This window comes from Camelina sativa, chromosome 13, assembly GCF_030686135.1.
Source record: "Camelina sativa cultivar CO46 ecotype springtype chromosome 13, ASM3068613v1".
In the NCBI taxonomy this organism is placed as follows: Eukaryota; Viridiplantae; Streptophyta; class Magnoliopsida; order Brassicales; family Brassicaceae; genus Camelina; species Camelina sativa.
This window is the reverse complement of record NC_141892.1, coordinates 5,505,314-5,517,689: the sequence shown is the minus strand read 5'-3', so window position 1 is coordinate 5,517,689 and position 12,376 is coordinate 5,505,314. Positions and strand designations below refer to the sequence as shown.

At 37.8% G+C, this 12,376-nt stretch overlaps 1 protein-coding gene and 3 pseudogenes across 4 annotated transcripts; 3 read left to right on the top strand and 1 right to left on the bottom strand.

Annotated features, from left to right (window-relative positions):
• Positions 1-1,327: 1,327 nt before the first annotated feature.
• On the top strand, positions 1,328-5,258 carry LOC104735410 (protein ZINC INDUCED FACILITATOR 1-like). 2 transcript variants are annotated; one of them, XM_010455198.2, is made up of 18 exons: positions 1,328-1,538; positions 1,643-1,816; positions 2,066-2,106; positions 2,329-2,389; positions 2,485-2,587; positions 2,663-2,765; positions 2,862-2,915; positions 3,009-3,071; positions 3,227-3,276; positions 3,372-3,447; positions 3,549-3,749; positions 3,837-3,924; positions 4,104-4,189; positions 4,273-4,380; positions 4,490-4,534; positions 4,632-4,720; positions 4,805-4,848; positions 4,930-5,258. In XM_010455198.2, the coding sequence occupies exons 2-18, from the start codon at positions 1,669-1,671 to the stop codon at positions 5,019-5,021; spliced, it is 1,452 nt and encodes a 483-aa protein (XP_010453500.1). In that variant the 5' UTR covers positions 1,328-1,538; positions 1,643-1,668; the 3' UTR covers positions 5,022-5,258. The 2 variants fall into 2 exon arrangements, with proteins under 2 accessions (XP_010453500.1, XP_087336539.1); XM_087480413.1 differs by having other exon boundaries at positions 1,437-1,538; positions 2,329-2,381.
• Positions 5,259-5,978: 720 nt separating this feature from the next.
• On the bottom strand, positions 5,979-6,791 carry LOC104737979 (metal tolerance protein A2 pseudogene; annotated as a pseudogene).
• Positions 6,792-6,938: 147 nt separating this feature from the next.
• On the top strand, positions 6,939-8,491 carry LOC104735409 (metal tolerance protein A2 pseudogene; annotated as a pseudogene). Its single transcript, XR_015577586.1, has 2 exons — positions 6,939-7,097; positions 7,188-8,491. The product of XR_015577586.1 is annotated as a metal tolerance protein A2 pseudogene (transcript).
• A 901-nt stretch (positions 8,492-9,392) lies between these two features.
• Positions 9,393-12,373, top strand: LOC104735407 (uncharacterized; annotated as a pseudogene). Its single transcript, XR_015577585.1, has 15 exons — positions 9,393-9,583; positions 9,740-9,834; positions 9,916-10,029; positions 10,108-10,212; positions 10,290-10,361; positions 10,476-10,587; positions 10,694-10,819; positions 10,906-10,972; positions 11,056-11,143; positions 11,226-11,297; positions 11,369-11,469; positions 11,558-11,675; positions 11,751-11,810; positions 11,895-12,008; positions 12,093-12,373. The product of XR_015577585.1 is annotated as an uncharacterized LOC104735407 (transcript).
• The last annotated feature ends 3 nt before the right edge of the window (positions 12,374-12,376 follow it).

Here is a 12,376-nt window from a genome sequence, read left to right as displayed (position 1 = left end):
AACACACAACAGACAAGACAAGGAGTCAAAACAAATATCTTATTTACAATTAAATGCAACGTTTTTAATGTGTTTTAATACCAAATCCAACGTTTTTGACGTCAAGCAGTGCAAACTATAGAGGGAGAAGCTGATGGTGAGCCATGCCAGAACAGAGAATATGTTAAATTATTGTACCAAACCATGAGCTAGACGTAGTCACGTAGGCTATTGTAATTAACAATGGTCTCTCGAATACAAAATGAAGATCAATCATCCGTGATTTACTGATGAGTAGAAGGCCACCTACAGTTCCACTCTCTCCCGTACTTTGGAAGGGCAAAGCGCAGCACAAAAAGAACGAACAAAAACAGAGTTTTCTTTTTCGTGGATGTGGTGAAAAGCTGAAAAAGTTTATCCCAATCCGTTCTGACATGTCGTCTAATTATGCACCACGTATACTGTATTTAAATTGTTATACCAGAGTTCAACTAAAATTCATTAAAACAATTAGAAAAAAAAAACAGTATATTCGATGAGTTTCAGGTTCAAAACCCTCAGGCATTAATTGGAAAAGAAACAGTCATGCAAACTGCAAAGGACTGTGACGTTTAGGTGTTTCGAGGCAGTCACTAATTCAAGCATTCGGAAACGTCATAATAATCTCTGAATGAACGTGCTGCTTTAAGTTCTTCTGGTTCTGGTGAGGCCTTTTTACTGAGTGTCCCTCTTAACTCAACTAGACAGATGAAAAATTACTGAAACAAAAATACCATAATTCATTCACGTGAAGCCGGTAAAGGTACACATATAATAGATATCGAAAGACATGTACATTTTTTAATGTTGAAGTATACATATGTAAAACAAATCTTAAAGAACGTACTGCTTTAAAAAGTCTGGGATGCCTCATTCACTTACTGAAAATAATTAATTCAAATAAACAATAGAATATACTCACGTGAAGGATGAGGACAGAGGAAAAATAAATTTCTCACGTGAAGGAATGACCTTTGCTAAATATGATAACAATTCCAAGTCCAAAAGATAGATCACTAGCCAATATTGTTTAGTCCTATTTTATGTCTCTCCACTTTAAAGCTGTCTCCTTTTCCCTATCATTCAAACGGTAACCAGTATCTTTGTTTTGAAACCTGGTGGGATCAACTCTCTTCATGCAGAGTCACTACCACTTTGACAACGATGGAATTGATTTGTCTGTCTTATCCCATGTGACATTAATTCATCCTACGATTCTCAGACTATATATCCTATATATATAATTTATTTAAATAATAAATTGTATTTTTCTATGAGCTAGAGAAGTGATTAGTAAAAAAACAAAATTGGGGGGTGTACGAGCCCATAAAGAGAGATCATGATGACACTAGGGTAACCACCATTTTGTCATTTAGGTCCATTATATATATATGTGCACACATTACTACATAAATTTTCACAACATTAGCCACTCTTAATCATCTTTCTACTCTAAAGACGAGACGAGAGAGATCCACTGATTGATTTTTCCTTTTACGACATTAAAATATTCCGTTACGGTATTCAAATATTCCACTATCTTCTTTCTTTCCTTCAGTCCCGGATTGCGTCGACGACGGAGTTTGTTTAGTTGTTAAAACTTTTTTATTCTGGGAGTTTTTAGGTTCTTTGTAAAGTTGCTACAAGAAAATGGGTGAAGAGTACAATGCAGCGCTTTTAGAGAAGCAGATTTATCACGCCGGATGCTCGGGATGTAAGGTGGAGCAGATGAAGCAGCTCCGGCGAGGTTATCCGTACCTCGAGCTTGCTTTCGTGTGGATCATTGTCTTATCCACTTGTAAGTACATTTTCTTCGCCCTCCTTCTCACAACAGTATTTATTATGTTAATTAAGGCTAGTTTTGTTTATTTAACTATGCGGTATTTTCAACTATTGTACGTTGAAGCGATTTCATGAAAATGATTGGCTCATTGGTTTTTGTTGCTAATAGCAAATTGACTAATTGTGAGGAAGCTTTCTTGTGTCGCCAGTAATTACTCTTTATGCAATTTCTCATGCCTTCTCATTACAATTCATGTGTTTGCAGCTCTGCCTATTTCATCGCTCTACCCATTCCTCTACTCCATGGTGGGTAATTTTTGTTTCAGGACTTAAACTACGAGCTACCATGTTATGAATCCTAGTCATTTATATGATTTTTTAATTTTTTTTTTGTTCAAAATTGAGAGACATGTAAGACAGTTAGGGTTTTAAAACAGATGAATATGTAAATCACATCTCATACAATACCGGTCTTTTATCACACGCTTTCAAGTGCACGTCTAATATATGTTTTCTTTGTTTTCATAGATAGAGGATTTTGGTGTCGCAGAAAGCGAGAAAGATATCGGATTTTATGCTGGGTTTGTGGGTGAGAAGACATTGACTCAGTCACCTACATTGAATCCATATATATATATATATATCTACCGTTTGTTCTAACTATTCTCTCTTGTTATTTCCAAGGGTGCTCTTTCATGTTTGGCAGAGCACTCACGTCACTTTCCTGGGGGATGGTTTCTGATCGATATGGAAGAAAGCCCATCATACTCGTGGGAACTATCTCGATGTTAGTATCCCTTGATTACTACTGTAACCATGTTAATTTGTTAGATGACTGATTTAAGCATGTGGGTTATTGCAGTGCCATTCTTAACGCTCTTTTTGGCTTGAGTGTGAACTTTTGGATGGCAATTGGCACGAGGTTTCTGCTTGGGAGTTTCAACTGCCTGCTTGGTACAATGAAGGTAACCTCCTTGTTCTCGCTATTTATTTATCTTGCTTTATTTTGTTCCTCACACCAGACTGGCAGTCGCAGTTTCTCATATATGATTATTTTTCAGGCGTATGCATCAGAAATATTTCGTGAGGAATACCAAGCTACAGCAATGTCAGCTGTAAGCTTCTCCATGACGTGTTTTTTTTTTTTTGTGTGTATGTTTAATTTGTTTCTTGGTGATCATGACGTTTGAAACTTCTACTCGTTTCAGGTTAGTACTGCTTGGGGCATTGGACTGATCGTTGGCCCGGCTCTAGGCGGTTTCTTAGCTCAGGTTAGTTGATCACATATCCAAGTTTTATATATTTTCTTAGTTTTCCAAACCCTGCAATTCCTTATATGTTCTAAATGTTTGACTCCATCCTTACTTTAGTTTTTAAGTTTCTTCCGGTCTAATTAATTACGCTTTTCAATCTTCTCCAATACTAGCCGGCAGACAAATATCCAAACGTCTTCTCCAAAGATTCCATTTTTGGCAGGTGTTTAATATTCTTACTCCTCTGTTTAAGAGTTTAGTGGAAATAGAGATACAATAATGGGATCTCATGAAATAAATATGCGAATTGGAATGCAGATTCCGTTATGCCTTGCCGTGCTTTACCATATCGGCTTTTGCATTGGTTGTGACAGTACTATGCTGCTTCATTCCGGTATGCCTTTACCTTTGACTACTTCATTATCGACTCTCCTTTCTTAATCTATAATTTCTCACAGAGTTCACCCACAAGTCTCCTACGTCTTCTCCGTGTAGGAAACGCTGCACAATCATAAGTTGGACAGCAAAGCATATGATGACTCATTGGAAACACTTGAAGAATCCTCTGCTTCTACCACGAATGCAGGGAGAAACGAAAGGAAGGCTTCTCAAGTGTCTCTCTTGAAGAATTGGCCCCTCATGTCTTCTATCATTGTGTATTGTATTCTGTGTCTTCATGATACTGCATACTCCGAGGTAAGTAGTTGAAACTCTCAAAAAATCTTGAGCTCCTTGTCTAAACACTTAAAAAAACCTTCATCACTTTGGAATCTGGCTATGCAGATATTTGCACTCTGGGCTAACAGTCCAAGGAAATATGGAGGTCTGAACTATTCAACCAATGATGTTGGTACAGTTCTTGCTATCTCAGGTATGCGGAACATCCTGGCTCCTCATGCAGTCATGTGTTGTGTTTTAGTGATGAGAACTTTTGAAAATGATAGATTAGAAAGACTGCTGTGATCTGAATCTGTATGAGAGTTAAGTAAGCAAAATTATTAGTTTTAAAATTGAGACTGTTATAAATACTCATCAACACTTCTTTTTTAGGTGTCGGCCTATTCTCCTTTCAGGTTTTTGTTTATCCTTTCGCCGAGAGACTGCTAGGACCTGTACTGGTCACCCGTTTTGCTGGGGTAAGTTGATATTTCCTTTGATGCGTCTGTAGCTCCCTTGAATGAAACAGAGAACGTTCTTCTGACAATATCTTTCATTTCAGGCCCTGATGATACCAATGCAGATTAGCTATCCATTTATAGCTAATCTATCAGGTCTCAGTCAAAGCATAATGTTGAATTGTGCATCAATCCTACTCAATGTGCTTAGTGTAAGTTCAAAAGAAAAAGCTGATCCTTTTCTTTATATATAAAGAAAACAATGTCGCGTTATCAATGTATTTCTCAGCTGCTTACGTTATAGTGTTTTTGTGAATATAGGTGTCTGCGATAACCGGTTTGTTGATTCTGCAAAATAAAGCTGTGGTAAACGAACATTCGTTAATCTTTTGTAAACCGGTCCAATATTGAAACTTTAACTTCCTTTTTTTTTTTTTTTGTTATGAAACAACAAAAACAACAGGAGCAGAGCCAAAGAGGAGCGGCTAATGGAATCGCTATGACTGCAATGTCTCTCTTTAAAACCGTTGGACCAGCTGGCGCTGGCATCTTGTAAGTGACATTTTTTGAATGACCACGTAAGTACATTCAAAGAAGTAGTTATGACTTCTAAACACAAATCCCTATTGCTGGCAGATTTTCATGGAGCGAAAGGCGACTTGACGCTGCATTTCTACCAGGTATCTCATTACCTTTGACAATTCTTAAAGAGCATGTTCATAATACTTAAGCTTAACCCAAATTATTGAAAACGTATGCAGGGTCGCATATGGTGTTCTTCGTGCTGAATGTGATAGTCATGGTCGGCGTAGCTCTCACGTTCAAACCATTTCTAACCACGGCTCGAAGATGAAATTCGTTTGAACAGTGAATGTATGAACGTAACTCGCTGTCTATATTAATTTCAGATTAGAAAGAAACAGTAATCAAATTTTACTGACCTTAGGCTTAGGATTTAATTTAGCTTCTGTTTATTGGTTAGAACTTAGAAATAGCTTTAGGGCTGTCGATGTATTAAATCTTTGGAAGTGAATTTCATCCTGAAGTAATGTATTGATCGTTTACCTAAATGTATTGATCGTTTATCTAATGGGTCGAATTGTCATAACTCACTTCTAGATTATATTGACACATTTGCCTTATCCACACAATGGAGTTGAGTGTGGATGAAGGAACGAGTGATTTGGTCAAAGAGACGGTCGTTTGTGATCTGCTTTTTAATTCTCAACTTTATTAAAAATCTTGGATTGAATCTTCTTATCCAGAGGAAAAAAAAACACAGGAATAGACAATAATAATGGTTTCTCAACCACCAGCTACAAAATGTTAGGTCAAGAAGAACAAAACATGTTTAAAGCGGGTTCCAAATTCAAATAGCATAAGTAACGAAGAAAAGGCACATGCACATCAAATTAACGTTAACGCATACCTTTTTAGGTTAACTAACTAATCGGTTTATTTTAAAAGTATTGCAAGTAGTATCCAAAAAAAAAGTAGTATGCAAAAAGACAATGAGTAGAAGACAAACATAGTGTGCAGTTGTGCACATGCCTTTCAGCCTTTCTCATTCAAAGTTAACATTATTTTGCGAGAACACGATAATAAAGTTACCAAATTTGTTACATAGAAAAGGAAAAGGACATAGGCCTTCAGTTCTCGTGTTAGTGAATATTGGGCTTGAGGCCACCGTAGCTGCATTATTCGACTTTCTCCGTTTCTCGAGAGAAGAGAAGAGAGGAAAATTTATAAACAAGACCTTCAACTTTTTATGTTTTTCAAATTCTACGCTAACTCTTATTTGTTTTCCTTTTTAAAAAAAACTGAAAACGTAATCCGATAATAAGAAAGGCTTGTATAAATAAAGAACAGACCCTCCTATCATCACCCCCACGCTCTGGATTAAATCTCCCAGCACATGCAGATAAGCCCCTTGAATGTTTAGGACCTAAGCTTTAGGTTACGCTTCTTCTTCTCACTCTTACCATCTCCAGGGCCATTCTCAAGCAAGGCTTCAGATAGATGTGATTCATCACGGTGATGATGATCGTGTTCATGTTTATGTTCATGGTGATGGCTATGGTCGTGGCCATGGCTGTGACTGTGACCAGCGTGGCCGTGGTCGTGTCCCAACAGATTAGCCATAGCAATGTTGACCAGAAGACCAACTGCAGAGACAAGGAACATGAGAGAGCCCTGAACTTCACCACTGCCGTTGTTAAGTCTAGCAATTGATTCGTAGACTAAGATGCCAGCAAGAAGCCAAAATCATCTGGATGGATACAAGGGCACCACGGATCTCGATCCTGAAGAAGCCATAGAACTGGCATGGGTTTGCCTCCCAACCTGAAGCCCAGAGAGAGAACAAGGATATGGCAAAGGCTGCAACGGACAAAAGATGAGCCGCATCAGTGAGAATGGCAAGACTGTTGGCCTTGATCCCTCCAACCACTTCGACAATGATGAAGAGGCCACAGAGCACAACAACCACCAAAAGCTTCCTCATAGATGCTGCTCGTTCTGCAGCGTCTCTTGAAATCGTCTTGGCATCAGAGAACCCACAAGAAGCTTCTCCACATGACTTCTTGGCTGCCCGCACCAAGTTTGCCTCTGCTACTGAAATCACAATAAGTAAAGACTTTGAACTTTGTTTGGTTTTCAAAAATATTGGATTATTTACTTTTTTCTGCACCCGATATATTACTTTTTTCCTTGATTTACGAGTCACGAGTTCGTAATTTACTCTTTTTGCGATTTCCTTCTTTGATTATATATGAAGGGATCGGAGGAGAAGCGAGAGTTATTCCCAAGAACTTAAGATTTCTCTCTTCGGATAAAAGCTATCTCTCTACCGTTTCCTCTTCTTGCTGATATTAAGCCTCTCTCTCTCTCTCGCTCTGGTTGTGTATGCGTTTTCGATTTCACAGACAAGGTTTGTCTGATTCTACTAGTTGTTACGAAATATCTTGTGTTTTTTTTTATTGTCTCACAACGTATAACAGTACACTTTTTTTTTGGTTAGATGGAAGGCCAAAAGCAGCATGACCAGATTTCAATAGCAGAGGCAAGCTTGGTGCAATGTGACTCCGAAGTTAGCCATCATCACGATGTGGTGATTTCAGTAGCAGAGGCAAGCTCGGTGCGGGCAGCCAAGAAGTCATGTGGAGAAGCTTCTTGTGGGTTCTCGGATGCCAAGACGACTTCAAGAGACGCTGCAGAACGAGAAGCATCTATGAGGAAGCTTTTGGTGGCTGTTGTGCTCTGTGGCATCTTCATCATTGTCGAAGTGGTTGGAGGGATCAAGGCCAACAGTCTTGCCATCCTTACTGATGCCGCTCATCTTTTGTCCGATGTTGCAGCCTTTGCCATATCCTTGTTCTCTCTTTGGGCTTCAGGTTGGGAGGCAAACCCACGCCAGTCCTATGGCTTCTTCAGGATCGAGATCCTTGGTGCCCTTGTATCCATCCAGATGATTTGGCTTCTTGCTTGCGTCTTAGTCTACGAATCAATTGCTAGACTTCAGAACGGCAGTGGCGAAGTTCAGGGCTCTCTCATGTTCCTTGTCTCTGCAGTTGGTCTTCTGGTCAACATAGCTATGGCTATTCTGTTGGGACATGACCACGGCCACGCTGGTCATAGTCACAGTCACGGTCACGGCCACGACCATAGCCATCACCATGAGCATCAACACGATCATCACCATGATGATCCACATCTATCTGAAGCCTTGCTTGAGAATGGCACTAGAGGTGGTAAGAGTGAGAAGAAGCAGCTTAACCTAAACATTCAAGGGGCTTATCTGCATGTGCTGGGAGATTTAATCCAGAGCGTGGGGGTGATGATAGGAGGCGCAATCATATGGTACAAACCCGAGTGGAAGATCATTGATCTCATATGCACCCTTGTTTTTTCAGTGATTGTCTTGTGGACGACAATAGGCATATTGAGGAACATTATAGAGGTTTTAATGGAGTCAACGCCACGAGAGATAGACGCAACCGGTCTGGAGAAGGGAATGTGCGACATGGAAGAGGTGGTGGCCGTTCATGAGCTTCACATTTGGGCAATCACCCTTGGCAAAATTATTTTGGCATGTCATGTGAAGATCAGGCCAGAGGCCGATCCAGATATGGTTCTTGACAAGGTTATCGACTACATCAAGAGGCAATACAACATCAGTCACGTCACCATTCAGATTGAACGCTAATGATGCTTCTTTTTTTCTTGTTGAATAAGACTCCACGACTGTTTTCTCGTTTTATATTCAAATTGTCGCTTAGAAAAAAACGTTTTCATAGACCAACGCCTAATTTTATACTACTTAAATTTTGAAATTGTTAATTTACACTACTAAATGTGAAGGTTATGATATGACCATATTGATTTGGCAAATTCTATATTATTTAATACAATCTACTACTATTATTAATGAAAAAGTCAAGGCCATTTTTGAAGGTGAGACTTTATTTGCCAATCCAACTCTAGAGGTTTCCCTGAATTGTTTGTATACTGACGCCAATTATGAAGGATCTTCACTTGTGCTCTACACACCATCTTGTAAGGACGGATATCTTGCAAGTAAGCAAATGATGCAGCCATTTATCTTGATTTGTGTTTGGATATGCAGTTGTAGGTTTTAGTTGTGGGTGTTATGTTTCGTTTGTCAAGATAGTATTTATATAGATTTCAACATGCTTGATGAGCAAGACTTTACAATCTACTCATTTAAAGAAAGATTTTAGTATTCTTCGTTTTAGTAAAACAGAGATTTTGTCGAACAATATATAGTTTCCAAAGAAGATAAATATATGAATTAAATGTTTGTCCTGGTGGTAACGTTTTTCACATTTTGCAAATATGAATTTAATAGGTTAAAAATTATGCATTCGAATTTAGGAATTAAACGAGAGGTAGAGGTATATATGAGATATTTTAGGAATTTTATGGATTGTGTATTATTTTTCTTGGAAAATTGGTTGTATCATTGAGAGTTTGAGAGATTATAGTAAACTTATAGATATGTTGTAGAGATTTAATGGCAATAAAATATTATGGTTTTGGTCGATTTCTTTGTTTTTACTTATTGATGTATATATAGATGTGAGACTGTGAGAGGAGGAGACGCAACAAAAGAACCTCCCCTCCGAGAAAAGTGGTGAAACCTACAAAATGAAACATCTAGATTTTTGCAGAAAAAAAAACAATGAAGCTTCTTCTTGTTTTGTTTGAATTTATTTTCACTTTTCTGTATCCTTAAAAAAAAAGTACCATTTCAAAGGTATCTACAAGTTTCTTTTCAGATATAAACACAAGATTAAGAGATGGGGGAGAAGAAAAAAGAGGTGATCAGATTAGAGAGAGAAGCTGTGATCCCAATTCTAAAGCACAAGCTCATTACTGCCTTGTCCCTTCACTTTGGTCTCTTTTTTTCTACATTTCATTGTTTCGCTGTTTTTCTGCATGTTCCTCTGTTTCTCCTCTTTATAAAATTATAAATATTTCATTGTAACTCCTGTTTCTACATTCCTCTGTTTCTCTTTCTTTATAAAATTCTACATTTTGATCATTCTCCAGAAGATAAATGTGAGAGAGAGGAGTTCCTAAGATTCTGCCAGAGAGTGGAATGTACCATTAGAGCTTGGTACCACCTTCATTTTGAGGATCTTATGGTATGCTTATCTCACCAATCTATGATCATCTTCAATTCTTTCTTTGAAATTATATATTAGTAAAGCAGATTGTATTTGTAGCAACTGTATTCACTTTTCGAGCCAATCCGTGGCGCACATAGGCTTCATCAACAGAATTTATCTCCTCGTGAAATCGATACTCTTGAAGTTCAATTTCTTCATCATCTATTCCAGGTTCTTTCTTTGTTTCCACCTCAGTATTTTTCACTAAATACAAAACGTAATGATGAAGCGAAACAACAAATCTCCTAGGTCATGGAGAAGAGCAACTTCAAAGTGATAACTAACGAAGAAATACAAGTAGCTCTTTCTGCTCAGTATCGTCTCAATCTTCCTATTGTTGTTAATGAAGCTAAGGTACCTATAAGATAACATTCTTCAATAGACTTTTTGTAATGACAACTTCATAGTTTATGTATGATTCCTTGATGTAGCTTGATACAAAGTTGTTAACAAGATTCTTCTCCATGTTTCCCTGAGATGATCTTCCTCGTTTTGCTGATAAGGTAAAGTAACTGCTTTCTAATTATAATAATCTAGGATCATCAATCCGACGTATTGGTTACACCGATCTAACTAATATATATAATGATCTGATATGTATGTCTTGTCCCTTACAGTATATAATATTCAGACGTGGGTTTGGGATTGATCATATGGAAGCCTACTTCTTCCTAGCCAAAAAGATACAATCCTTGTCCGTATTTGGAAATTTCTACTCACCATCACATGGTGAGCTATCTCGTGCACTCTTTTGTTGTGTTATATATATACCTCTTGGGGGATGCAATCATGCAATCAAAATACAAAACTAATACTCAGAAGTTCTCTGTTTTAGTTTGAAAGGACTTATATATGGGAAAAAGAAGGATATAGGGCTGTCAGAGCAGATTGATATTAGCATCGACACTGAGAAGGATAGTTTATACATAGAAAGAATCCGAATAGAGAAGCTGAGGCTCAGGTTTGTCACATAACCCTTATTTAGGCTTATCTGCTACAATTATATTATTGACTTGTTTGTCTCTGTGTTTTCTATCACTGTTACAGTCTCTCAAACTTGATGAAAGATAACCATCCAAGAGCCTACCTTTGAGAGAATCATTGTAGTATACAGGTACAAATACAGGGAAATAGTGGGATATTTAGATGGTTGTGAGTTTTTGATTTCTCATCTTGGTGTTAAATTCACACACACAGGAGAGTTTCAGGGAAGAGAGAATCAGAAAGAAACATATATGTGAAACACTTCAAGACCATTCCAATGGCTGATATGGAAATTGTGCTTGTGAGCATCCATTAAACAAACACTTTGTGCTAACTTGTATCTTACTATTTACAAGTTAACTGATCGCTCATAATTTACACAGCCAGAGAAGCAAAATCCAGGTCTTACACCACTAGACTGGGTCAAGTTTCTTGTCTCTGCTGCCATTGGACTGGTCAGTTTTGTCACATTATAATCAAGACTTAAGACAATGAAAAACTTGCTTTATCCAACTTGCTTTTACAGGTCACAGTGGTTAGCTCAGTAAGCCTCAAAAACACTGACATCAGAGTAATTGCAGCCATACTTGGCACGGTTGTGGCCTACTGCGTTAAAACATATTTCACGTAATGTTATTCACTCATTAATGAGACACTAACCTCCACTTTTATTGACTAATCAATATCTCTGTCTCTGCCCCTAAATTAAATGTAGGTTTCAGAGGAACTTGGTAGATTATCAGAGCCTTATTACATGATCTGTGTATGATAAGCAACTAGATAGTGGAAGAGGAACTCTGCTTCACTTGTGCGATGAAGTCATCCAACAAGAGGTGCTATAGTATATCCCCTTTTCGTATTTATGTTGTATTGTTGTGTGTGTTTGCTTACATCATGATAAAATGCAGGTTAAAGGGGTCATTATATCGTTCTTCATGCTGATAAAGCAAGGGCGTCCCACAAGCAAGGTATATGTACTCCGCAACTTTTTTTTTATATGAATATACTAAAACAACACACATGTAGAGGCTGACCTCAAGATGCAATAACAGGAGGAGCTTGACAAGCAAAGTGAAGTATTCATCAAAGAGGAATTCGATGAAAGTTGCAATTTTGACGTAGATGATGCTGTCACGAAGCTGGAGAAGCTTGAACTCGTCTCTCGCGTGAGTCAATTTTATCTCTCTTGTTATCAGAATGTATATTACATTTTTAAGTAAAAATATTTTGAAATGCAAAGGGTTGGTCAGGATTCAGAAGACAAGTATAGATGCGTGAATTTGAAGGAAGCAAACGAGATAATGGGGACAACGACGGAAGAAATGGTACTCAAGGCAAGAAGTGGTGGGGAATATGAAGACGAGGAAATAACAGAGACGGAGCCTCAAATGACTCCTGAAGATGAACTTAAAGAAAAGGAAGAACGTTTTCAATCTAAATATGAGCAGTTTGAGAACTTGTGGATGTAACAGATAGATTGTGGATGTAAATATGAACTTGTGAAATGTAACAGATAAGTTCTATCTTAAAAGAC

Bases quoted from the DNA above. Each gene is read 5' to 3' on its own strand.
- LOC104735410 (XM_010455198.2), top strand. From the start codon at position 1,669: ATGGGTGAAGAGTACAATGCAGCGCTTTTAGAGAAGCAGATTTATCAC. The intron at 2,588-2,662 runs GTTAGTATCCCT...GGGTTATTGCAG, and splicing joins CTCGTGGGAACTATCTCGAT to TGCCATTCTTAACGCTCTTT. The intron at 3,448-3,548 runs GTATGCCTTTAC...TTCTCCGTGTAG, and splicing joins TACTATGCTGCTTCATTCCG to GAAACGCTGCACAATCATAA.